This window comes from Calidris pugnax, unplaced genomic scaffold (assembly GCF_001431845.1).
Source record: "Calidris pugnax isolate Ruff unplaced genomic scaffold, ASM143184v1 scaffold46, whole genome shotgun sequence".
Taxonomy (NCBI): Eukaryota; Metazoa; Chordata; class Aves; order Charadriiformes; family Scolopacidae; genus Calidris; species Calidris pugnax.
This window is the reverse complement of record NW_015090769.1, coordinates 446123-469261: the sequence shown is the minus strand read 5'-3', so window position 1 is coordinate 469261 and position 23139 is coordinate 446123. Positions and strand designations below refer to the sequence as shown.

Here is a 23139-nt window from a genome sequence, read left to right as displayed (position 1 = left end):
TGCCAGCCTGTCCCATTGCCCCCCCTGCCCATCCCCTGCCTGCTGTCCCTCTCCCCCCTGTCCCCCTTCTCAGGTGTGAGGCGGGTGTCACCTCAGGCTCCTCTTCCCTTCCAAGCCTTGATCAAAATTGGGCTCAGGCCAGTGCTTGTCTCCAGGTGTGGGCTTGGATGTGGTTTTATTTATTTTGTTTTGCTTTTTAAGTCGATGTCAACCCACCAATAAGGCCGGCGTGTGTTTTCTCTCCCAAGGGATAAGCTACCAGAGGGTGGGGGAGACGTGAAATGCAGCTCTCTCCGTGTCTTCTTCTTCTCTTCCCCGCTTTTAAGCCCAAAGTTGCAGAGCAGGGGGGGCTTCCCAGCTGCGCCTTGGATTGGGGTTTAAATTGTAAGGTAAAAAGGCCGCTGGAAGCGATTGTGCAGGGTTAATAAATGCTGTTCCACCCTCCCTGCTCTGTGGGACTGGCTGTACCCCAGGCTCTGGGTGCTGCCGGTGCCTCGTTGACCCTAAACCTGCACCCCCTGAAGTCTGGAGGGGCTGAAGATGTCTTGGCGTTTGTTCAGGGTGTTTTTCCTCGTGGCTGTTAATTCCACAAACTGCATCGAGTTTGGAGCCAGCCCTCACTTTGGCTCTCTTTTATTTTATTTTTTTTGTGGTGTTGGGTTCTTATCCTTCTCAGTTGCATTAACTGCCGAGCTTTTTCTGGAGGTTGTGTGCTCCTTGCGATGTTTTTCTGTGGTTTGATGAATTTTTAGGGTGTTTTGAAAACACTCTGTGGGTTTTTTTCATGACTCTAGTTTGGGAGAAGGGTGTGTGTGTAAAGGAACAGGAGAGGTGTCTGTGGGTGTTGGAAAACAGCTGAGGGAAGAGACAGTGTGTAATCAGGGTAGCAGGGGGTTGGTATAATCATACCAACAACCTGTGGGTGAATGGATTTAAAAATAATCTTGGGATTGGGTGTCTAAAACACCAGGGCTGGATTCTAGGTAATTCTGAGCATTTCCACATCCTCCTGTGGGATGTGGGATACTCAACGCTTATTTTTCTTTCCCCCAGCAAATCGAGGTGATAGTTTAGCACCCGTGAATCTTGAGGAGAGCTGCTGTGGAGCAGGGACCGGGACTGTCCTTGGGGTTGGATTTCAAGAGGAACCCTCTGGCCCTGGTGGTTGCTTCAGGCGGGGGAGTTTGAGCCCTTGATTAACCCAACGCTGCAAGTTGGGAGCTGCAAGTCCTGGCTTTTTGCTGGACCTGCAGCTTGTGGACCGACTCGGGCAGTCCCCGCTGCGTGTCTCAGGTATTATCTGCCGGCTTAAACTTTGCTTCGAGAGGTTAAATAAAACGTAAGGTGAGCAGGAAGGCAGCCTGGAGTGTGTAGTTACCCGGTGAAGCTGAAGCAGATGGGCTTGGTACAGGTCCGACAGGTTTGTCGTTCGAAGAAAGCTCAGGAACCAGGAATAATTTTCTTCTAGTAATTTTGCCGCTAATTGCAGGAAGGTGCATTCAGGTTCCTACCTTCCTTATGTGAAATCAATACCAATACTTCACACGGCAGCGCTCTTCTCTGTTTTCCAGGTGATATCTAAGTCTTTCTGGGAGGTTCCTTTTTGTGTTGTGCAGAAAGGTGAGCTGAAATGCCAGCGGTTACTCCGGGTCACGAAATAAAGGAGTGTTGGAGGAGCTCTTTCCTCTCTGGTTTTGCCTTAAATCCACTAAGGATGAAGTTGTGTCTGTGGCACGCTGCTGGGCTCCAGTTACTGTAAGGTAATCAAACTTAATTGGAGTCTGCGGAGCTTGGGTTAAACAGAGCTGATGTTTAACTTTGCCTTAATTTTTGGACGATTTGGAGTGAGTACGACAGTGGGGTGGGTAACTCCCTGTCTTGTGTGTCTCCTTAAAATGTGGAAAGCTTTGCTGTTAGGAAATGACACCTGTGTGGCACCCGTGGGGGTCCTTCTGCTTAATGATAGACAGTGGGGTGGGTAACTCCCTGTCTTGTGTGACTCCATGGAAAGCTTTGCCGTTAGGAAATGACACCTGTGTGGCACCCGTGGGGGTCCTTCTGCTTAATGATAGAAGATTTTAGTTCTTTATTTCCCTTTTTTTAAATTATTATTCTTGTGAAGATTTTAGTTCTTTATTTCCCTTTTTTTTAATTCTTGTTTTTCCTAGGCAATTTAAACTGCTGGGGTTTTAGAGCAGAGATCGTAATTATCCGTTATTGTGTTGAAATAGTTCCTGGCAAAGATTGCTCGTGTGTTGACGGGGGGTTGCCTGGATTCCAGATAATCTGTACTCAAAAAATTACATCTGTGGTGGGATGTGTCACCTTGGGACGTCGTGTGTGCCCGTGGTGACCTTCAGGTGACTGCATCGAGGATCCCCTGATGGAAAAGCTTGTCTTTGCATGGGCCTGCAGGAGCCTGCTGACCCAGAGATCCTATATCGTATTTTATTGTCATTTCTTTATGACGTTACCCTTGAGAAATCATTTTGGAGAGGAGTCTTCAAGCTGGGAGGATGCTCGGAGTTGTGTGTGTGTGTGGTTGGTTATTTGGCTGTTTTCCTGCCTCCTGTTCCCAAAGGAAGGCAATCCCTGGCTGACACACAGGGTGGGTGCAGCAGCAGGTCCCTGTCACCCCGTCCCCTTGTGCAGATAAAGCCCTTATCTGTCTTGCAGATAAGAACCAGTCCTCTGTTTCTGGCTGTGGACAGCAGAATTGAGGTGTTCCCAGCAACACTCTCCTTTTAGCAACTGGAGAATGAAAAAGCAGTGTGTTTTGTTTTGGTTTTTTTTTTCCCCTTGCCAAGATTTTCCTCTGTTGGAGGCTCGTGCCTTCCTTCCACGCTCAGTCTTGGGCTCCTGAATAATGCATTTGGCTCTGCAAGCAGGGGGTTGCATTTAACCACTTCTGGGTGTCCAGCAACTGGCTTTAACTCAAGTCAGATAATCTAAAACCACGCAGAGAATTTGTATCTTTATCCTTGGTTTTATTGGCAGGCTTGCCTTACATCTGGCCGAGGGAGGCAGGAGGAGCATTTGTTTTGTGCTTTGGAGCTAAGAAAGCATGTTAAAAAAAAATAAATTAAACTCTTCCAGATATTGTAATTTAGTGAGTCTTTTTGTCAATGATTCCTTCAAATCACACTAAGGGTTTCTGTGCCGACCTTTGAAGGAAGAAATGCAATGGACTATTCATAGCTGATGTTTTGGGATCGGATTTGTACGCGGCTGGAAGATGAATGTGACTGAAGAGAGTTGAGTCTGCGGGGCATATCTGGTTTTGATTTTTAATGGCTTAATCAAACTGGAAGGCAAAGATGGACCTCAAGGGGCTGTCTAGTTATAGCTCATCCCCCTCTTCTGAGTGTTTCAGTCCTTTTTCTTTTTTTTTTTCTGTGATGCTTTTGCTCTAAGGGTGAATTTAAGGCTGCACTAATCTCGGCTCTTACCACGTCTCTCTCTCTGTCAGGCTCAATTGCTCGGTTTAACAATTGAAGGAAACCTAATTGAGCAACTTCCCTGGGTGCTGTTTAACTTCAGCCTGCCTGGGAAACGTGTGAAAATTTCTGCTGGAACTCTCTTGGTTTTCTTTTCTTTTTTTTTTTTCCCCTCTAATTTAATTATAGGCTTTCATTAGTGATGTTAACAACATAATAAAAAGAAAAGAATTAGGAGCTGGGTAGCTGTTGAGTAACGAGGAAGCTGGTGTGTCTGAATGGAGTTCTGTGAGTGACTTCACCTGAATTAAATTGACGTTCTGCCCCAGAGGTGAACTGTGGCTTCACCCACGTTGGTGTGACAGCAAGCGTGGCAGGTGCTGAACACAACACCCGATTGTTGAATAAAAAAAAATAGTCTTCGAAGATTCTGTATCCACCTTGTTTTGTCTCCTCGTTTGGGTAACGATTAGAGGGAAGTGGGTGGCAGGACCGAGTCGCCCTGAACGACTTTTGTAATTTCTGCCGGGGTTGTTCGAGGAAAAAGCAAATATTTCTGAGCAAATCCCTGCCCTTGGGTCCCGATAGCTGATGGTGCTGGCTGTTTGCTTTGCGGTGGATCTGCTGTTCCTGCTGGAGAGATGATGTTCTTTGGGAAATCTTGGTGCTGTTTGTGACAGGTCTAAATTCCACCCGAGAAGAGCAGACAAACATGTTTTTCAGTAGCCAGGCGTTGCGAGCTGGTCCCTGGGCGGGATGCCCGGGCTCCTCCTGCTTTCTGACCCTGTAGTAACACCAAAACTCTAATGCCTGGCTCTGCTTTTGTACTAAAGGTATTTTTCTATGAACAGGTAGTTTGGGTTCTGCCCGGGTGTTGGCAGAATGGGAGTGGTTGGGGAGTTGGTGAAGCCTGGAGAGGATGTGCAGTGGGATTCCCAATTTCTGCCTCCACTGGTGCTGATTTTTGTGCAAACTGCACGTCGTCTCCTTCCTGCAGCTCCTGGAAGTTGGTGGTGTTGATCTGCTCGTGGAAAGCGTGTCCCAGGCTGGTAAAATACATAAAGGAGGAATTTCAGGCAGTTTGGGCCGTAATGATGCGAAGTCAAACTTTTAAATAAGGTTCAATTTTGAGATCATAGAATCATAGAATGGTCTAGGTTGGAAGAGACCCTTGGGATCATCGAGTCCAACCATCTCCCCTACTCTACAAAGTCCTCCCCTACACCATGTCCCTCAGCACTGCATCTAAACGGCCCTTAAACACAGCCAGGGATGGGGACTCCACCCCCTCCCTGGGCAGCCTGTTCCAATGCCCTATCACTCTTTCGGTGAAAAATTCTTTCCTAATGTTCAATCTAAACCTACTGCATAATGACCTGCAAGCTTTTACTTTAGCACATGATTTTTTTTGTACATGCCCCTAACCGGAGAGTTTGTGCTTATTTCTTCGTTGTGATGCTGGTCTCTGAAACTCATTGGCTCTTCTGCCAAGGAACTAATTATTGTAAAGCTGAGTCATTTAGAATATGTTCAAATGAAAGAGCTGAAATGCAGTATCGTGGTTGGCTTCAGGAGCATCTTGGACAGACAGAGCTGTTTTTTCTCTCAACATCCCCCCCCACCCCAACCCGCTTTGGGCGATGAACTGGCACCTGCCTGTAAGCCATCCTTCCTACTGGGTTGCTTTTATCATCGGAATAACTCGGGTCTGTCTGGCCTGTCCTTTTAATCAAAATCACCGCCAAGAAAAGCAGAATGTCTGGGTTGTCAGAGAGTCAATTTGACAGCTTGATTGAACTTGCTCAGGTATTCATTAAGTGCCGCTGGAGAGAGCCGGGAGGAGGGGAAGGGACGACTAACAATGCTCTGGTTTTTAATGTGTATCCCCTGCGTCTCCCTGTACGTGGGGAATGGGACTTGTTTTGGCACAGAGATGGTTCTGAGGTTTCTAAAACACCCAGAGAGGGTCCCGGGGCCCAGAGCAGTGTCACAAAACAGAGCTCCACAGCTCAGGTCATCATTTTGTTTAAAACACCAGAATCTGAGCTTCCCTGATTCCTAGCCCCATCAATAATCGTTAATCTGGGCCCGCCAATTAGCACGGCTCGGTTGCAGGCAGTGTTTTCTGATGGACTTGAAACTGGATACCCGCGTAAGTGCTTTGTCCTTTCAGTAAACTCCCATGAATTTTGTTGTTAAAAGCACAGCGTATGTTACTCATTAAACCTCTTTAACTTTTGAACTCGCCTTCCCCAGCCGTTTTCCTTTCTGGTGATACATTCTCCGAGGGGAAGGGTTTGCTCTGCAGCGTGTGGTGCTGAGGAGCCTGCACCCAGACGTGTGACAGGGACCCCTGTAACTACAGTATAAATAACACAGAAGTGTGTTATAAAAAAATAAATCTAATCCCCAGCTATTTTTTTTTCCCTTGTTTCCTGTGGCTTTGTAGACGTAAGTAGTGACTGTGGATGGGGCTACACAAAATACGAGGATTTAAAAAATATCCAGCTGCTCCCGGGGTTGGGTTTGAGTGGATTAATTGATGAGCGAGCCCGATTGCTGCCTGTGCAAAAATAATTTCTGGCTTCTAATGGGCAGGCACTAGGAATTCACGCTGAAAGTTTAAAGCCAAGCTTTGCTCTCGGCAGCTCCAATGTGTGTTGTTGCTCATAATTCAGGGAATAACTCTCCCCCCCTTCATCAGAACCCGGCCCAGCTCCAAAATGAAATCAAGCTGCATTGCTTTGTAGAGGGCAAATGCGAATAAAAATCAATAATAAATGCTGGTTTTACATGTAAACCTCTGCAAGCGGAGGGCCTATATTTATATAGAGAATGCAGGCAGTTTTAATCTATAAAATTAAGGATATAGACAGGTGTTTGCAAGATCGGGGCATTGGCCACTAAAAATAATAGAATATCATCTCTGAACAGGATCAAAGTAAATATTGTTGAGGAAATGGATGCCATCGTTATGCACGTGCATGTTCTGAGATACGTCCAGGTTTAATAACATTGGGTTTGTTTTTAACATTTCCTGTTAGTCATCTCTTTCTCAATCGCCTTCCCAAATCGTGTTTTAAAATAAAAGTTGCATATGGCATTCCTGAGCTCTTTGGCATCGTTGCTATTTTTGTGGGCTTATTTTTGGTAGAGATGAATCTGAGATTGTGACCTACATTTCTTTATTTGAGATAGCCGGGGATGATACCCCCACCTGTGATTTCCTTCATGCTTTTGCTGAAAGGCATTGTTTTAGGGTAGATTTTCAAGGAACGGGAGATAAGGAAGTAACTACAGAGAGTTATTAGAAGTAACGGAGAGTATTTATTACAGAGTTTACAGAGAGTAATTAGAAGTAATCAATGGGCTGTGTTCTTGAAAGTAATTTAATGACTTTATAGTGTTATGAATCACCTTTGGTCTTGATCCGTGCGGGAGTTTTTGTTCACACGGTGTGATGTGACCAAGTTTCTGTGGCAGAACTTTCCGAGTTGATGGTTTTTATGTCGTGCTTTGGACTATCAGTTGTTCTTTTCCATTAAGATCTCAAGTTATTCCTCTCCGAGCAACATCTTGCCATCTCCTCGATCGGGGGAAAAGCACCCTTGGGAGTTACAAACACCTGGAGAGGTGGCTTCCCAAAGCTTTAGTGATGTGATGCTTGGAGTGAAAGGTCCCTGGGTGGGTTTGTCCTGCTGTGGGCAGAGCGTGGGTCACGCAGGGCTTCGTCATCCCAAATTGGTCACGCACCGGTACCGCCGCGGCTGAGCTGCCTCCACCTTCCCCTCCATCTCTGCCGCCTCCGAGGGGGCTGGGAAGTGAAGCCTGGCACTAATTTATGAGAGTGATGTTGGGGGGGAAAAAAATAATAGGTCAGCAAGTATGAAAGGTGCTGACAAGCATATAATATCTAGCGGTTGTTAAAAAGGGGGGGGAAAAAATAGTCTTAAGACGGCCTTTCAGCGTCAGCAGGCTGTTGTGCCTGAGGTGTCCTGGGTGTCAGAGCAGGGCAGAGGTGGTGGAACTTGCTGGAGATGTGGGAAGGCTGGGGCAGAGCTGGGGAGCAGTTGGGGAATGCAGATTTACTAATTTGCACAAAGGAAGGTAACAAAAGAAAGGTGGGCTGATTGGAGCTGGCTCGTTGCTTAGAAAACCCATCTTTGTAGCTACACACTCTGCTTGTGAATGGATTGAGAGCTCGGAGGGTCCACCTTTCTGAGCCAACTCAAGTTTTTCAGACTTTAGGTTTCATTCCTCCATGTTTAAGGATGAAATAATTGCATCCTGAAAACCAGAAATATTAAAACTTGGATGCTACAGTGATAACTGCTATTTAAAGCGTTAACTCTGCATTTATACCCTGCAGCTGAGGTTGGACTGACCTTGCCTTTCATGAGGCAAGTGAGAGCCTGGATCACAGCAAAAAAACATCTGTGCAAACTGATTCACTGGCTACAAACACACGTGTACGTGGCAACTGTGAAAAAAGGGAGTTCTGAAATCACTGATGTGCTGCTCGGTCAAATGGCCGGCCTCACCAAAATAGCCTTTATGGCACGTGTGAGGCATTGGATCCATCTCTTTCCTAAAATAACCTCCAATTGCTCATGGCAGCCTTTTGGGACTTACTGCTGGGACTATTTTTTTCCCTTTTGCAGGGCTGGGTTTTAAATTTCTCCACGCCTTCTCCGGTATCTGGATGCTCAGCAGTCCGGGATGAGTAGGAAACAAAACCCTCCCTGTAAGCGATGGGAGAGGACAGGGCAGGTTCTGACTCTTCTCTCTAGAAACTGTGGAGATTTTGATGTTGTAACTTGCAGCCGAGATCCTCGTGGGCTGGAGAGAGTGAATATGATTGGTGCTATGTAAAAATCACATCAAAGTACCCCCCTACACGTACACTTGCAACGTTTAGGAAGGAAATGGCACTAGGATCCTGGAAATGCTCCTCAGGTGGGAGCCTGGGATGGGGTTTTTCCTACTGACAATGGCCCTGGAAGTAGGTGGTTCTTCCTTCCTGTATAAATTTTTTTATTACCAGCGTATTTCCTGCTTTTGACACTAATTCTTGCTTCGTTGTTTTCCATTTAGGAGCCGTAGCTCTTCTGCCCACTTGTAAGTGTGACTGGTATGGGTAATGGTGTGAGAGAAGGTCCAGTGGATTTCAAAGGGCAGGATGTGGAGCCGGTTACGTCAACCCACCTCCCGTCAGAGGTAAGGGCAGGAGGTCGTTGGGAACCCACGTGTGGTGGGTTTGAGAGAGGAGCTCTCAGTCCTGGAGGAGCTGCAGGGTGTGTAGAAGCCACAGAACGTGTAGCTTTTAGTTCCTCTGAGGACAACCAAGGAGTTCCAGCTGCTGGGACCAGGCTGAGAGGCAGGCAGGGCTGCCGGCTGCCTTCAGGGTTATGTCTCTTCTGCCTTTAATGGCAGAGCTGGACCAGAGCCACCAGTCTTGCTCTCCCTGCTCCTGCAAGAAGCCCTGGAAGGAGGTGCTGAACCTTGGTCTGATTCAGACCAAAACTCAGGCTGAAGTTCAGGCAGTGCTGCCTTTGCATGGCTGCCCTCGCGTTCAGCACCAAACAGGCAGGGACCGGAGGGGAAAATTGAACTGAAGCACGTATTTTGGTAATAAAAATTAACTTTTTAGCCGTGAAACGTTCTGCAAAAAGAAAAATGTTAACTCCTCTGTTCCATGAAAACGCAGAGCATATCAAAAGTTAACATTCTTAAGCCTTGCCTTGACTTGTCTTTCAATCCGTAGCCTTCATGGTGTTAGATTTCGAGTCATTTACTTCCTTTCTGTTCGTGTCTTACGAGAGCATCACTGCTTTATAAATATGAGCTGTGGCAGGGATGTCAATAACAAAAACACTCCCATTCCATTTATCATAATAGGCAACCTGTCTCATTTCATTCTTAGGATCCTGGGAACGATGTGGAAATAGGGCTTGTGTGTTACTGGAAGGACGAGAGAGAAACTTCCCTTCTGTACATGGCTAAATCATGAGGGGGCAGTGGCTTAGCTTTCAGAAATCTTAACTGGGAGAAAACAGTACATGTAAGAGGTGGCAGATCTTGGCAGACAAATCTAATCTTTGTCCTTTGTGATCTGAGCAGGAATTTATTGTGCTTGAAATTTTGAATTTTGACCCAAGTCTTTGAGAGGGGGTAAATTCTGCAGTGAAGGTAAAATATCACAACTTCTTCTTAGGCTTGACTGTGTCATACTGAAAAATGCTTTGTTGCAGGATAACCAGGAGCAGAAGAAAGTCCTCAACTCCCTGATGTCTGGTGCGTTGGCTGGTGCTGTTGCTAAAACTGCAGTAGCTCCGCTGGACAGGACAAAAATCATGTTTCAAGGTGAGTCCCGTTGGCTTTTGCAAAAAGCTCTTCTTTATTGTTAGCAGAATCCAAACCAGCCTCTCCTTTCTCCTGCTTTGTCCTCCTTCGGTCCGCAGAGACCTGGTGGGATGTGGACAGAACAGTGACAACGTGGTGGTGAATTGAGTCTAAAAACCCTTATTGTTTGATTCTGGGTAGCATTATTGCAGGTGTCAATCAGCTCTGCATCGGGCCCCTGCTGCTGGATCCAGGGCTGATGGTCCTCAGCAAGAGTTTTGCCATTTCAGGGCAATGGGGATGCACGTATTGCTGGCTGGGGACAATGCCTGTGGCTGGTGCCACGTATTCTGTGACATAAGGGACACTTTTGGGTTGCAGAGTAAATAAACACTGTAAAGGCAGCGTTTTGGTTGGTAGCTCTGGGCTTCTGTGTCTGTTCAGAGGGAGAAATAAGCCAGGGAAAGGAAAGGAACAACATGAGATGTGGTGATGCTGGAGGGAGGTCATTGAGCTGTTTGAGTTTCTTGCTAGGCTGTGCCTGCTGAAATGTGCACAGTCTTTTCTACTCCGAGTTGCCTTATTTTGCAGCTGAACTGTTGTTATTTTTGAGTTAATGATGTTAATGATGAGACGTCCTGGGAGAGGGGTGGAAGTTGGCGTCCCCAGCTTTGTGTTGCAGAGCCCTTTCTGGAACCCGGGAGGTATGTCGCTGGAAATGAAAGTCAGCTAATTGGAATGGAAAATTCTCAGCCGTTTAGTGGGATTTTGGGAATCAGCCCCATCGTGGGCTCTGTTGGGTTCCCTCATTCCAGCTGCATTCATCGTCCCGAGGGACAGAGCGCGGGCGGTTAATACAGTGGACATTTGGTGAGGCCAAGAATTTTAAATCTGGTCGACATCCCAGATTAAATGAATTGGGTGGGTTTAATCTAATCCCTGGATGGGATTTAATTTTGAATTGACTTTGATTTGACGTGATTTTTTCATTCTGAATATAGCAGGGGCTGAGGCCCGGGGTGGCGGGGCAGGGGATGAGGGAGGTGAAGCCGCGGGGATCAGGGGGCTGGCTCGCGCAGCGCTGCGTACGTGCCGTGCTTTCTCCCCAGAACAAACCCCGCGGGTTCATCTGAGGTTGGAAATGTCAGGATCAGAGGTGAGATGGAAACGGCGGGGCCGGGGTGAGTCAACAGCTGTCTGTATAAATCACCTCTCGTTTGTACAGGCCTACGTTTATAAAAAGACCTGTTTGGTTTGGCCCGTTAGACTCGCTGCAGAGGATGTGTTTAAAGCTTCCCTGTTTTGACCAGTTTCTTAGTATCTAATGGATTTCTTGGTCTCCTTGGTAAAAACATCTCCTGAAGGTTCTTACTGTGGGGCCTCTTCTGCATCTGTGAAGGAGGGAAAGCGTCTTTGGGTCACACAAGCTGGGAAGTTTGTCCCTTGAACTAGAAACTGGAGAATTTCCCTGTGGGAAAAGGGAAAAGAGCTCTTCTCCATTCCAGCTGCAATTGGTTATTGAGGTGTTTTTCTTTATTAAAAACACGAAGTAAAAAAAAAAAAAAAGAAAGTGTTGAATTGCATAAAGGAGCAACGTGGTGAAAATGTATTTGCATGTGATTGTTTGATACACTCGAGAGGTTACAAGTCTCAAAGGAGTTAGCAAGAAACTGCAATAGACACTTAATTGGAACCACGTTTCATTAGTGTTGCTGTTGGGGTTTTAGCCTGGGTTGCCTTCCTGCTGGAGGAGTGTTACAAAACAGAGCTGCCGTATGCCAAATAAATCTCGTTTCCAAATGCCTGCTGGATGACACAGTTAAAGAGATGCTGTCAGTTTGAATGGAGGCAAGGAAAGAAACTCGAGTGTTCATTTGGAGTTTTGCTGGGCTGAAACCAGCCTTGCGTGGAGCCTCACTAAGCAGCCCCGTCGGTGCTGCGTGCGGCGTTAGGCTGGAACCTGCGCCTGGAAACGCTCGACTGAAGCGGTCGGTGCAGTTTTGCATTTATTTGTTTTTTAATTTATTTTTTATTTATTCGTTTATTTTTAGCGCTTGAAAGTAAGAACTGTGCCGGAAACTGAGCGTTTTCGTAACAGTATGTCCTGGTTTGAGGCCCAAAGCACAACAGAGTAGGTGGAAAAATGAACTTAGATGCTAAAGAGAATTTGGGAGCGTTTACCTATTAGAAAGAATCTCTATTTTCTCTTGCATTAATTCTTCTGCTTCTATTTTTATCCCTTAGATAAAATGCCTGTATGGTTTATTTGATCCCTCTAAATGTACTGCAAGGCCTAACGCTCATTTTTTTCTTTTTAGTGTCTTCAAAAAGATTTTCTGCCAAGGTGAGGTGATGTGTCTGTCTCCTGTTGACCTGAAGGGTTTGATTAATGGTAGTAATAGCCCTAACAGCACCTTTTCTTTGTGTTTGTTTAACTTCCTTGCTTGGGTTTGATGAGCAGCACTCGCAGTGACAGAGCATGGAGGGAAAGACTGAAAAACAGTCTCATTTATAATATTCCTTAGGACAGTGCTCTTTAATGTTCATGTTTTTATGAACATGGCACTGAGGGGTTCAGCCCTGCTTTATGCTCCAGACCCTACCTGTGAGATGACAACTCAGGGCTTTGTTTTATTAGACCTTCTCTGGTGGTTTTCTTTCCCCTCAACCATCACTGGAGTTGTTCCAGAGCCTGTAGGAGATGGGAATTTGGGAGCTGCTTGCTGCCCTGGCTTGCTGAATGTCCTGTTGCATGTGCATTACAGCTGTTCTGCGTGTGCTGTGCTAATATCTGTAATCCAAATGTTTCTGTCTTGTACTAAGAAGATTAATTTGGGTTGGGAAACGGTTTGTGCAAACAGCAATCCGGCCCCGTGCCTTGCCCTCGGGGGGGGAAAATGAAGATGCCTTGAATGCAGAACTCAGTTTTTCTGACTCGGGTTCCTTTTAGCTCTAATGTGTCTGATTCAGACTCTCCGGAGAAGAGGTTTTAATTGTTTTATTCCGGAGTCGGGGTTTCGAGCACAAACAGCTGCTGTCAGGGCTGGGGTGGGAAGGGAGGGTTTGGTGAGGTTAAGCTGTAGGGTCACCTTTTCCCCCCCTTCCATTGTTTGGAGTCCCTCTTATCGTGATCTCCCCGCCTGACCTCTGATCCCTTGCCTGCAGGAAGCCTACAGGCTGATTTATCGCACCTACCTCAACGAAGGCTTCTGGAGTCTCTGGAGGGGCAACTCGGCCACCATGGTCCGCGTCATCCCTTACGCCGCCATCCAGTTCTGCGCCCACGAGGAGTACAAGCAGCTCCTGGGGAGTTACTACGGCTTCCAGGGAAAGTAAGAGGCAGCGTGGCTTTTGAGCCTGGTGGAGGAGGCTGGAGAAGTTGGTGGGACCAGTAGGTCGTAGGGAGGGAGCAGGTTCCTCTGCTCTGGGCAGACCCCCCCGAGCCGAAAGCTCTTTCTTTGCAGAACAGGCTGTGCGAGGGGTCTAAGCAAAGGGCTGGGCTTCTAGGCTTGCACAGGGGAGATCTTTGTGGGGAGAAGACCCTGTCTTCTAGAGGCGTGAGCAAGAAGTGGCCTAGACATTGAGTTAGAAAATCAGAGAATGGTTAGAGTTGGAAGGGACCTTAAAGATCATCAAGTTCCCTGTGCTGAGAGTGGGCAGGCAAAACAAAGAGCTGTGCTTTGCAGGAGAAGCAACGAGATCCAGCCTTGTGCTGTTCCCTGTGGCCTGAGCTTCTCACTCTTGGGCACATAGTGTCTGAGACACCCCGAGTCAGGCTTGTTGCCCTCAACAGAGATTTCCTCTGAGCCTCTGTATTGAATGGCTGTGGCAAACCACAGCTGCTCCAACCCCCCCACACCCAGCTCCTCAGGACCCAGGCAGGGAAGGGATTCGGTAGGAGGTAGACTAGAGCCGTGCTCAAAAGCCACGTAGCATTTCCATCTCCAGGTGATGTGTTTGGTCTCTTCTCTCACCTTACTTTAGAGCGCTGACACCCTTTCCTCGATTCATTGCTGGCTCTCTGGCAGGCACAACGGCTGCCATGTTAACCTACCCCTTGGATATGGTCCGTGCCCGAATGGCTGTCACGCCGAAGGAGATGTAAGTGCCTAACGAAAGCAAGTACAAGCACCGCCAACAAACGGCAGAACTTTCTTTTTAAGGTCAGATGACTTTTATTCCCCGTTTTCTGGGTCACTTCTTGCTCGGAGCCTTTGGTGGAATAAACCTCTTACCATTGGGGTCTGAGCGCTGATTAAATCACCAGAGCCCTGGTTAGTCCCGGGGCTGGAAGGAGATCGATATAGAAAGACCTCGTGAGTAAAAAACCTGGTTTGTTGGTTCTTTGGGAGGGCAGTTGGCACCACATCTCTGGGAGAGATCTGACAGACAGGATGGCATGTCATGATAGGGCTCTAGGAGAGCCGGTCACTGGCTTCTCCATTTGCAGACAGGCTTCTGAAATCCCTCCTGAGCTGTTTGATGAGCTCAGAGCCGAATTAATTAATCATTGATCCTTCAGAAAGCCCCGTTGGAAATATTCCTGGTGTGTGCAGTCACTAACCAGAGCAGGTTTGATTTTTCTGTGTCCACGTGCCAGGTACAGCAATATTGTTCATGTCTTCATCCGAATATCCCGCGAGGAAGGCCTGAAGACTTTGTACAGGGGGTTTACACCCACCATCCTTGGAGTGATTCCGTATGCTGGGCTTAGCTTCTTCACCTACGAGACGCTGAAGAAACTGCATGCAGGTAAAGGCAACTTGGTTTGTTTTGAAACAAAATGGTGAAAAGGCTTTTGGCCAACTTGGGATGTTTGAATTGAGGGGTGTGAGTCCTTTTCCTGGCCTGGAAGCCACTTGCACAGTTGTGTGTGTGTGTGGAGGATGCCTTGTGCCTCCCTCTCTCCGATTCCAGACTCTGAAGAAGGCAGGCAGCAGGAAAAACAGTGTTTCTGTCTTGCAGAGGAGCGAGAAGGTGCAAGCCCTGGGTGCAGAAGGACTTGGTTCCACACCAAGTCAGCCAACAACCAAGTGGGGGGGAACAAAAATCTCAGGAGCCCTGGCACTCAGCCCTCTCTGGCTCTCAGCCCACTTGACCTTAATCGTGTGTTTATTCCAAGAAGCTTTCTCCACTCTGCCTGCTTTCTCTTTCCCAGATCACAGTGGGAAATCCCAGCCATCCCCTCCGGAGAGGCTTTTGTTTGGTGCCTGCGCTGGTTTGATCGGGCAGTCGGCCTCTTACCCCCTGGATGTGGTTCGCCGACGGATGCAGACGGCGGGGGTTATGGGACACACGTACAGTTCCATCCTTCTCACCATGCAAGAGATTATAAGAGAAGAGGGACTAATCCGGGGCTTGTACAAAGGACTCAGCATGAACTGGGTCAAAGGTCCCATTGCAGTGGGAATAAGCTTCACCACCTTTGACCTGACGCAGATCCTTCTCCGTAAATTACAGCACAGCACTAATGTTGAAAGGTAGTAGCTTAATCCCCGCGGCCCTCGCTTGGGGAAAAGTCCAACACGTGTAGAAAAGAGCAATGCTAACGTTCCCTCACTTTGTCCCTGCTCTCCTGCAGCCCAGAACTTACCTTTCTTGTTTGTGGGTTGTTTGTTTTATTTTTTTTTTTCCTGTTGTTGGTGGATTATTTTTTTTTTTGTTTTACTTTTTAATGAGCCTCTGAATTATTTGGAAACCTCGACCTGAAACTAACCCTCTCCTAAAGAAAATTCTCCCCACAGTTCTGCAGAACTGAGTCCTCCCAAGTCGCTGCCTCACCCTTTTGGGTTACTCTTTGATACCAGGAGCGGAGCCTCTCAAACAAAAACGTGCTGCTGCTGCTTCTGGCTCCTCTCCTGGGCTCCTGTGGGCAGATGAGGATGAGGTGGATGAGGAAGGAGAGGCCTCGGTGCTGTTGGAATGAACCCCTTGGAATTTGGGAAGCGACTGCTGCTCCTGGTGGGCAGTTCTGAGTTCCTGACCCCGTGGGAGCTGGAGGCAGTCTGCCGAGTGCAATATTCCAGTTAGTCTGGAGGGAATTCCAGATTCCTCTGACCTGGGAGCATCAGTCTCCAGGAAACAGGACACTGCAGGGTTTAACAGGTCCGGGCCACTTCTTTTGGTCTGGAAGTTGAATGTGAATTGGGAGTTGAGTTGTCCTTGGAAATGCTGCCCTTTTTCAAATCTTCTTCTCATTTTTTTTTTCAGGGTTGAGTTGCATAAAATACCCCTTGCTCCGTGTCCCTCTGAGATTTACCAAAGACTGTAGACAGCAGGGGAGGAGAGTTCCGAGTGGTTTTGTAAATCAAATTCTCCTGTTTGTTGTCGGTGGTGTTGAGCTGGGGCTGTGCCTGGGTTCACAAACTGGATCTAGTCGAGCTGCAGTAGCCCTTTTGGGCCACCCAAACCCTTCCGTTGTTGTCCTCACGCTCTCAAAGGCAGTGTTTTCTGAGGGCTTTGGGCAGGCTGTGGTGTAGAATCACTAGAAAAGGAAGTGTTACATACTTAAAACTTAAGCAGTTTTGTCCTTCAGTATTATTGTTGCCGCTTAAGAACAAATGTCTCTGAGATACCCCTGGGATTTCCCTGATGAACATGGCCAGGACTGGAGCTGCTGGCCCTGCTTCCAAACAACCTCTCTGTCTTTTGGTGCCTGCTGTGTAGGTTGTGTCACCTCCATTCATGACTCCCCATCTCAACCCACTCCCTTTTATTCCTGGAATTCTTCTGGACCAGCTGGGTCCTTGGGAGAATGGGCTCCACAGCCAGTAGTTGACCCTTCAGAAATTATATCTAGTGCCAAGCATTTCCAGTTGCAGTTTGAAAATGAACGGGGCTTTTGGAGCTTCTATTTCAAATCCACCTGCAGGGAAATGGAGATCTGGGGGGTTGGTTTTGTTTTATGTTCCGTTCCTGTATTAAATTTGGAGCGCGAGAGAGGTCAGAGCAAACTTGAGACTTCTCCGAGAATCAGATTACATAAACCAAGATTAAAAATCCCTTTCCAGCTGATACAGTCTGCAGTGGGTACAGTCTGCAGTGGGTACAAGAAAAATAAGGCGTATAAAGCTGCCCTTCTCTGGTGTATTTTAGCTGTTGTAGTTTGAGCCTTGTGTCGCGGCTTCGTTAATGGGAACGGAGGTGATTGCACAATTGGTAGAAATAGCTTTCTCCTTTCTTCTGTCTTTGCACTTGTTCTTTGGAGCATAACCTGCTTCTAATGCCAAATATTTCCCTAGGAACTGAGCACCCACACTTCCATGGGGTGGAGGTGGAAAAGTATTAGCCTGGAACACCTGGGATCCATCAGACTGTAATGGTTGTGGATGGGCGGGGAATTAACCTCGGTGATTTCTGCCTCCGAGCCCACAAATCATGATTTCCATTGCGAAACTTGACTGCAGGCACTGATTGACCTTGTAATTAAGGACACGTTAGGTGTGGTGGTGTTTTAAGAGCCTTTAGAGATGATAGCCATGAATTCCGCGTGGTTTTTGCTCCCGTTGCTAATGGAGGAGGATCGGCTGTTGGCTTGGGTTGGGTGGAATTTTGTTTAGTCCTTTGCAAGAGCTCTTGATTTCTTTTCTCCAATGGAGAAGCCCATTACTTCTGCTCTTGCCTTTATCTTGCCTGGCCCAGTGAGGAAATACTAAGGTAGTTGCACCCTCCCACAGGAGTCAGGAGATGTCTGGGTGTAGGTGCGTGTCCGTGTGTCTGTACAATCAATCCGTGCCACCACCTCTCTCTGCTTGGAGGCTGCTGGGTTCAAAACGTGGTCCTTTCTGCACAGCCCATGGGTTCTGCATGAAGAAGGAGAGGAAGCTGAGGCATCCAAGGCAGAGTGGGCTCCTTTGCTCTGCCGCATGGTGGGACCTTGTCTTAGGAGATGCAGAGCATCGCTGAACCCTCGCGGCATCAGAGGTGGCTTCGTTCCTCCTGGGTCCTGGGCTGAGAAAGGATTTACACTGGATGAGTAGGCTCTTGTTTGGGACTGAATGGGAGGGCAGAGCACCTTCTGCCTCATCAGGAGTGTCGTTGGTGTGTTAAACTGAGGGGAAAGCCTGTGGAGGAGGGGGCTTCTGGTGGCATCACCCACCTGGCAGCTCATCTGGAGCCTGGGGACCCTGTGCTGAGAAACGAGACCTGAAGCACAGCCAGACCTGGAAGCCTTGGGCTTGGGGAAGTTGGTCCTTAATTAGCAGCTGCACCTGATTTGAATTCAATGGTATTTTAGCCAAACATGTGGGGTTTCTTTCCAAGTTTTGCAGGCTGAGTGTTTGTTCAGAGACAGATCTTTGAATTCAGCCTGTAATGGTTTTTGGTGCTTTTGTTTCCTGGGCAGAAGTGTTCAGAGTAACTGTGTGTTGCTGCTTTGGGTTGGTTTAAATAGCGCTTTTTCTTTTTTTGTTTTTTTTTCCTCCCCTTCCTTCTCTGATTTGAATGTAGAAAAGGAGAAACAGAATGTTCTCTTCCCTTCTCTTAATCCTTGCATGAATTGAGGCGCGTTCCAGGTCTCTCTGCTGCCTGGAATGAGTGCCCGAGGAGTTTTGGGCATGCGGATTTGGGAAGGGGGGGTGCCCATGTGCTGGCCAAGGAGGACCGTTGCCTTTAGCTCTGAGAAGGGAGCTGAGTCTAACAGGAATATTCTCTACTCCTTCTTTTCTTTAGAACTTATTTCCTACCCCAAATTCCCCCATTTTTCATTTTCCTCTTCTCCAATTCCTTGCTTTTATTTTTCAAGTCGTGTTTCTCACTGTTCCTTGATACGTTGCCTCCAAACATTAATTTGTGCTTTTTTTTTTCTTTCTTCTTGTCTGCTCCCTCCCCACTCCTGCACCTTTAGTCCCGCACTAGCACTTGGAGAAAATCAGGTCCAATGAAACGCATCCAAAAATGATAACAATGATTAAAATTGCAGCTTCGGTAGTGATGCCCAAACATCCCAAATAGGCTTCCCACTCGCCAGCAGGGATGCTTATATGGGGGGGCAAGAAGTTAAAGGCACCAGGTGATGGGGCAAAAGGTTCTTTTTTTCTTTTGAAAGGTTCTTGAACCCCTTGTCCAGCCCAGAGCCTTTGCTTCTCCTGGCACTTTTCCTTCACAGGCTGTGAAATGCTGCTGCTTTTTGTCCTTTCCTCTTTTGGTACCTCCAGGTGATGCCCGCTCGCTCGGGGGGAGCTCATCCTTCTTGGGGTGGGGGGGTCCCAGGGTTGGTTGGGGAACTTGACTATGTGAGAGGTGGGACCTGAGGTGGCTTCTTGCAGACCCCCTTGCCCTGCATGCCCCGTGCAGACCTTCTGCCTGTTCCTTGGGGAGGCAGAGCCGCCCGAGAGCCGGTTGGTGGTTGGCAGGACCATGGTGGAAGGGTCAGGAGGGGAGTCACAGCCTTCTGGGGTCACCCAAAGCCATGGGGTGGGTCGTGTGGTGCAGCTTTGGTACTCCATGGAAGCTCTCTGAAAGCAGTTTCATGGCTTCTGTGGAAAAAATAGCGGTACTTTGGTTAACTTCTCCCCGCCTTCCGCGTAGGAGGACTCGAGCACTGTCATCTTCACCCTTCTGGTGTCTTTCTAACACCAACAGCAGGTGAGGCGTGGAAGGAAACTTTGAGCAGAAGGGTTGTGGCAAACCCGAGTGAGTCTGGAGCCCATCCCGGGCAGGCAGGAGGAGGAGGAGACGCGGTGGGATGCATCCCATGGTGTTCCCCCAGTGCCTGACTTGGGTCCCTGGGCTCTAAAAGAGCCAGGGCACAGGTTCTGCACCCTCCCGACCTGGACTGGGCTGGAGGAGGAGGTGGCCTTCCTACAAAACAGCCTTTTTTTTGTTGTTTTTTGATATTGTAGGGGCTGATTCCTCCCGCTACCCCCCCCTGTCTGCCCCCTAAACGCCGTGTGACGCAGGGTTTCCCCCCCGGCCCCGCTCACTGCCTGTGTGGTCTATGCATTTATTAGCACAAACACTGTTAAATGCCTTTTTGTCCAGACGTGTCCTCACCATCCACGTGTGCGTGTCCGTCCGTGTGTCATTTTTGGACCGCTTTTTCTTGGATCTGGAGTTCTATTTTATTGCAGTGAAGACACTTTGTTATATAATGTTTATATATTTTAAGATTTGTGCCAAGAGAGGATGTATATTTAATAAAAAACCTATTAATTGACTTTGCAGGCTCTCCCGGGGTGTCTCCTGCTGTGCCTTGCTCGTGAGAGAAGAGGGGTCTGGCACGTCTGGGTGGGTTTATGGAGGGATTGGACATGACGGGGGGTGTCTGGGGGTGACTGTGCCCTCAACCATGTGGGTCTCCTGTGCGTGGAGCACCCTACGAAGTGCACGGGTGGGTGCTTTTGGGGCTCTGCGTGGAGGTTGGGAGAAGGGAAGCAGCTCTGGAGGTGGGTTCAAAAACCCCTGTGGTTGCCCCAGAGGGGGTCTGCGTTGTCCCCGTCCCCAGCGCGGCGGTGTGGGACGGGGCCGGGTGTGCAATGGCAGCAGGTGGCACTGTCGGCTTAGGCATGGCCCAGCAGCTTCCCCCAAGTTGGGGACCCCCGGCTGCTGCTCAGTTTTTGGGGCTTTCAGGGCTTCCAGCTGCGTTTGGTGTCATTCGGTGTGGCTGTGACACTGCAACACCTGACAAGGTGGCAAGGTTCCATGGGGGAGGACGTGACTAGCCGTCCCCCAGTGACCTCCCTGTGCCCACCGCTGCTCCCTGCAAGCCAGGGCAGAGCTGGTGTCCTGGTTGTGCCCCAGGAGAAGCTGAGACTTGCACCAAACCTTGCAGGAAATCTGTGGCAGAGCTGGAGAAGGGTCCCTTGTCCCCCTCCCTGGGACTGGCTGCCTCTTGTCCCCACCGGTTGAGGGAAGCATCGCTGGTGGAGGGGACCATCCCCCGGGCTGGGCTGGGCTACCAGCCACGGGGAGAGCTGTGGTGAGAAATTTCCTTCTGCTCCAAGCAGGAACAGCTCTGCAGGATGTCAGGATGGGCAAAGGGATCTCATTTTGGATGGGAGCAGGATGGGAAGGATGGGCTCACGGATTCCCTCCCTGCCAGGGCACAAAGGAAGATCTCCAGGACCTGCTGCAATCCCAGCTGGCGGTTTCTTGCCAAGCATGGCCCGGTGGCCACCAAAGGTAGGTGTGGAGCAGGGGTGATGCCAGGCTAGATCTGGGTCATAGCAGGGACTCGGAGAATCACTGACTGGTCTGGGTTGGAAGGGAAGAATCATAGAATGGTCTGGGTTGGAAGGGAATTTAAAGCTCATCCAGTGCCACCCTCTGCCCTGGGCAGGGACACCTCCCACCAGACCAGGTTGCTCCAAGCCCCCTCCAACCTGCCCTTCAACCCCTCCAGGGATGGGGCAGCCACAGCTTCTCTGGCCAACCTGGGCCAGGCTCTCACCACCCTCACACCAAACAAGTTCTTTCCCAGATTTCATCTCCATCTCCCCTCTTTCAGGGTCAAACCCTTCCCCCTCCTCCTATGGCTCCCCTCCCTGATCAAGACCCGGTCTCCCCGGAGCCTTCTCTTCTCCAGGCTGAACCCCCCAACTCTTTCAGCCCGTTCTCCCAGCAGAGGGGCTCCAGCCCCCCCAGCATCTCCGTGGCCTCCTCTGGCCCTTCTCCAACAGCTCCATGTCCTTCCCGAGCTGACTCCTGGTGCCAGTCTGGATCCTGGTGCCAGCAGAACCTCTGCACCACCCAAACCTCTTTCCTCTGGCCCTGCTCCAACAGCTTCATGTCCTTCCTGAGCTGACTCCTGGTGCCAGTCTGGGTCCTGGTGCCAGCAGAGCCTCTGCACCACCCAAACCTCTCGGTGCCAGCATCTGCCCTCTCCTGAGAGCCCCGAGCGTGGCCCTTGGCAGCGCAGAGCCCAGCCCCTGCCCTGGGCTAAATAAAGCCAAGATTCAAAGAGTAAAAAAAAAAAAAAAAAAAAAAAAATTAATTCTGGGGGAAGAGGAAGATGGGGGGAGCCTTTCATTTTATTTGATGTGGCCCAATTTCAGTGCCGGTGGCTGTGTCTCCTGCTCTTGGCTAGTCTATCAGTCATTGTCCCCGCCTGAGAGGGTCACGTCTGGGCAGATCTCAGGGGAGGAACTGTCTGCGTGTCTGGCTGCGGCGCAACCCCCGGCCATGGCAACCCTCCTCCTCCTCAGCCCCCCCCCCGCCCCGGCTGCTTTCCTCCTCACGCTGCAGGAAAATTAGATAAATGAGCCATCAAGGCCGACGGAGCAGCTTTTAATGGGACGGCGGCGCGGGCTGGGACAGGTCCCTCCGCATCCCGGCTCCCGGGGGGAATCCCTTCTTCCCCCAACACCTTTCCACCCACCACGCTGATGGAGCCTCCATCCTTCCTTGGCCCTGTGATGCTTAACCATGCTGCTCTGGGCTCTGGTTTCCCCCCACCGAGCAGATAACGGGGAATTTCCCTTAATTTTCACAGAATCACAGAATCTTCCAGGTTGGAAGGGACCTTAAAGATCATCTTGTCCAACCGTCAACCTCACTGACAAAAATAGACACCCACACAACAAACAAGGAGCATCATCACTAAACCAGACCTCCCAGCACTACATCAACCCGGCTTTTGAACACCTCCAGGGATGGGGCCTCAACCACCTCCCTGGGCAGCCCATTCCAATGCCTGAGAACCCCTTCAGTGAAAAATTTTTTCCTAATATCCAGCCTTTCTGCAAAAAAAGGGCTTTTACTGGGGCTGCAGCTTGGGCTCCGGGGAGCAGGCGGAGGAGGGCTGTCCGGATTAGCCCCCGTTAACACCGGTGGCAAAAGGGCCACCGTCTCATCCCGGCCGGTAGCCAGAGGGAATTAAGCCCATTACAAGGTTATCAAATGGGATCAGAGCCCCTCTCCCTTTCTCCGAGCAGCCCAGACCTGCTAATCCTTTTTCACGCAGCCGGACCAGCACCCACGGGGCGGTGGGGAAAAGCTGGGCTGGATGAGGGGCTGTGTCCCCCCCATGTGTCGTCCCCCCCCCCGCAGCCACCATGGTGTCACCAGCCACCCCAGCGCCCAGGGAAGGAAGGGCTGGGAGCAGGGACCACGATGGGGTTGAATATTGAGGTCTTGAGCACGGTGGGACGAGCTGCAGGGTTTCTTCAAATGTTCATCCTCTTCCCTCTGCTGGAATAATGCGTATGGGGCTCTGCTGCCCACCCCCCTGTCCAAAGGGGACCCCCCCATCGTGCCCCAGGGGCTTTGGGGACACAAAGTGTGAACAAACGGGCAGTTTTCAGCTTGGCCAACAGACTTTGGGCTACTTATTTATTACTAGAAACAGCCAAACTGGGGCTGCTGGGCCTGAGGATTTCACACGAAGCAGAGGGATGGATGACCCCCCCCATGGAGGAGCCTC

At 49.4% G+C, this 23139-nt stretch overlaps 1 protein-coding gene across 1 annotated transcript in view; it reads left to right on the top strand.

Annotated features, from left to right (window-relative positions):
• The window catches only part of SLC25A42 (solute carrier family 25 member 42), a 20225-nt gene extending 289 nt beyond the window's left edge, over positions 1–19936 (top strand). The window contains exons 2-8 of the mRNA XM_014938447.1: positions 8532–8654; positions 9689–9800; positions 12098–12123; positions 12945–13111; positions 13764–13880; positions 14380–14531; positions 14938–19936. Of these exons, the coding sequence (XP_014793933.1) occupies positions 8571–8654; positions 9689–9800; positions 12098–12123; positions 12945–13111; positions 13764–13880; positions 14380–14531; positions 14938–15263 (984 nt within the window). The 5' untranslated portion in view covers positions 8532–8570 and the 3' untranslated portion in view covers positions 15264–19936. The remainder of the gene's footprint in view (positions 1–8531; positions 8655–9688; positions 9801–12097; positions 12124–12944; positions 13112–13763; positions 13881–14379; positions 14532–14937) is intronic.
• Positions 19937–23139: the final 3203 nt, after the last annotated feature.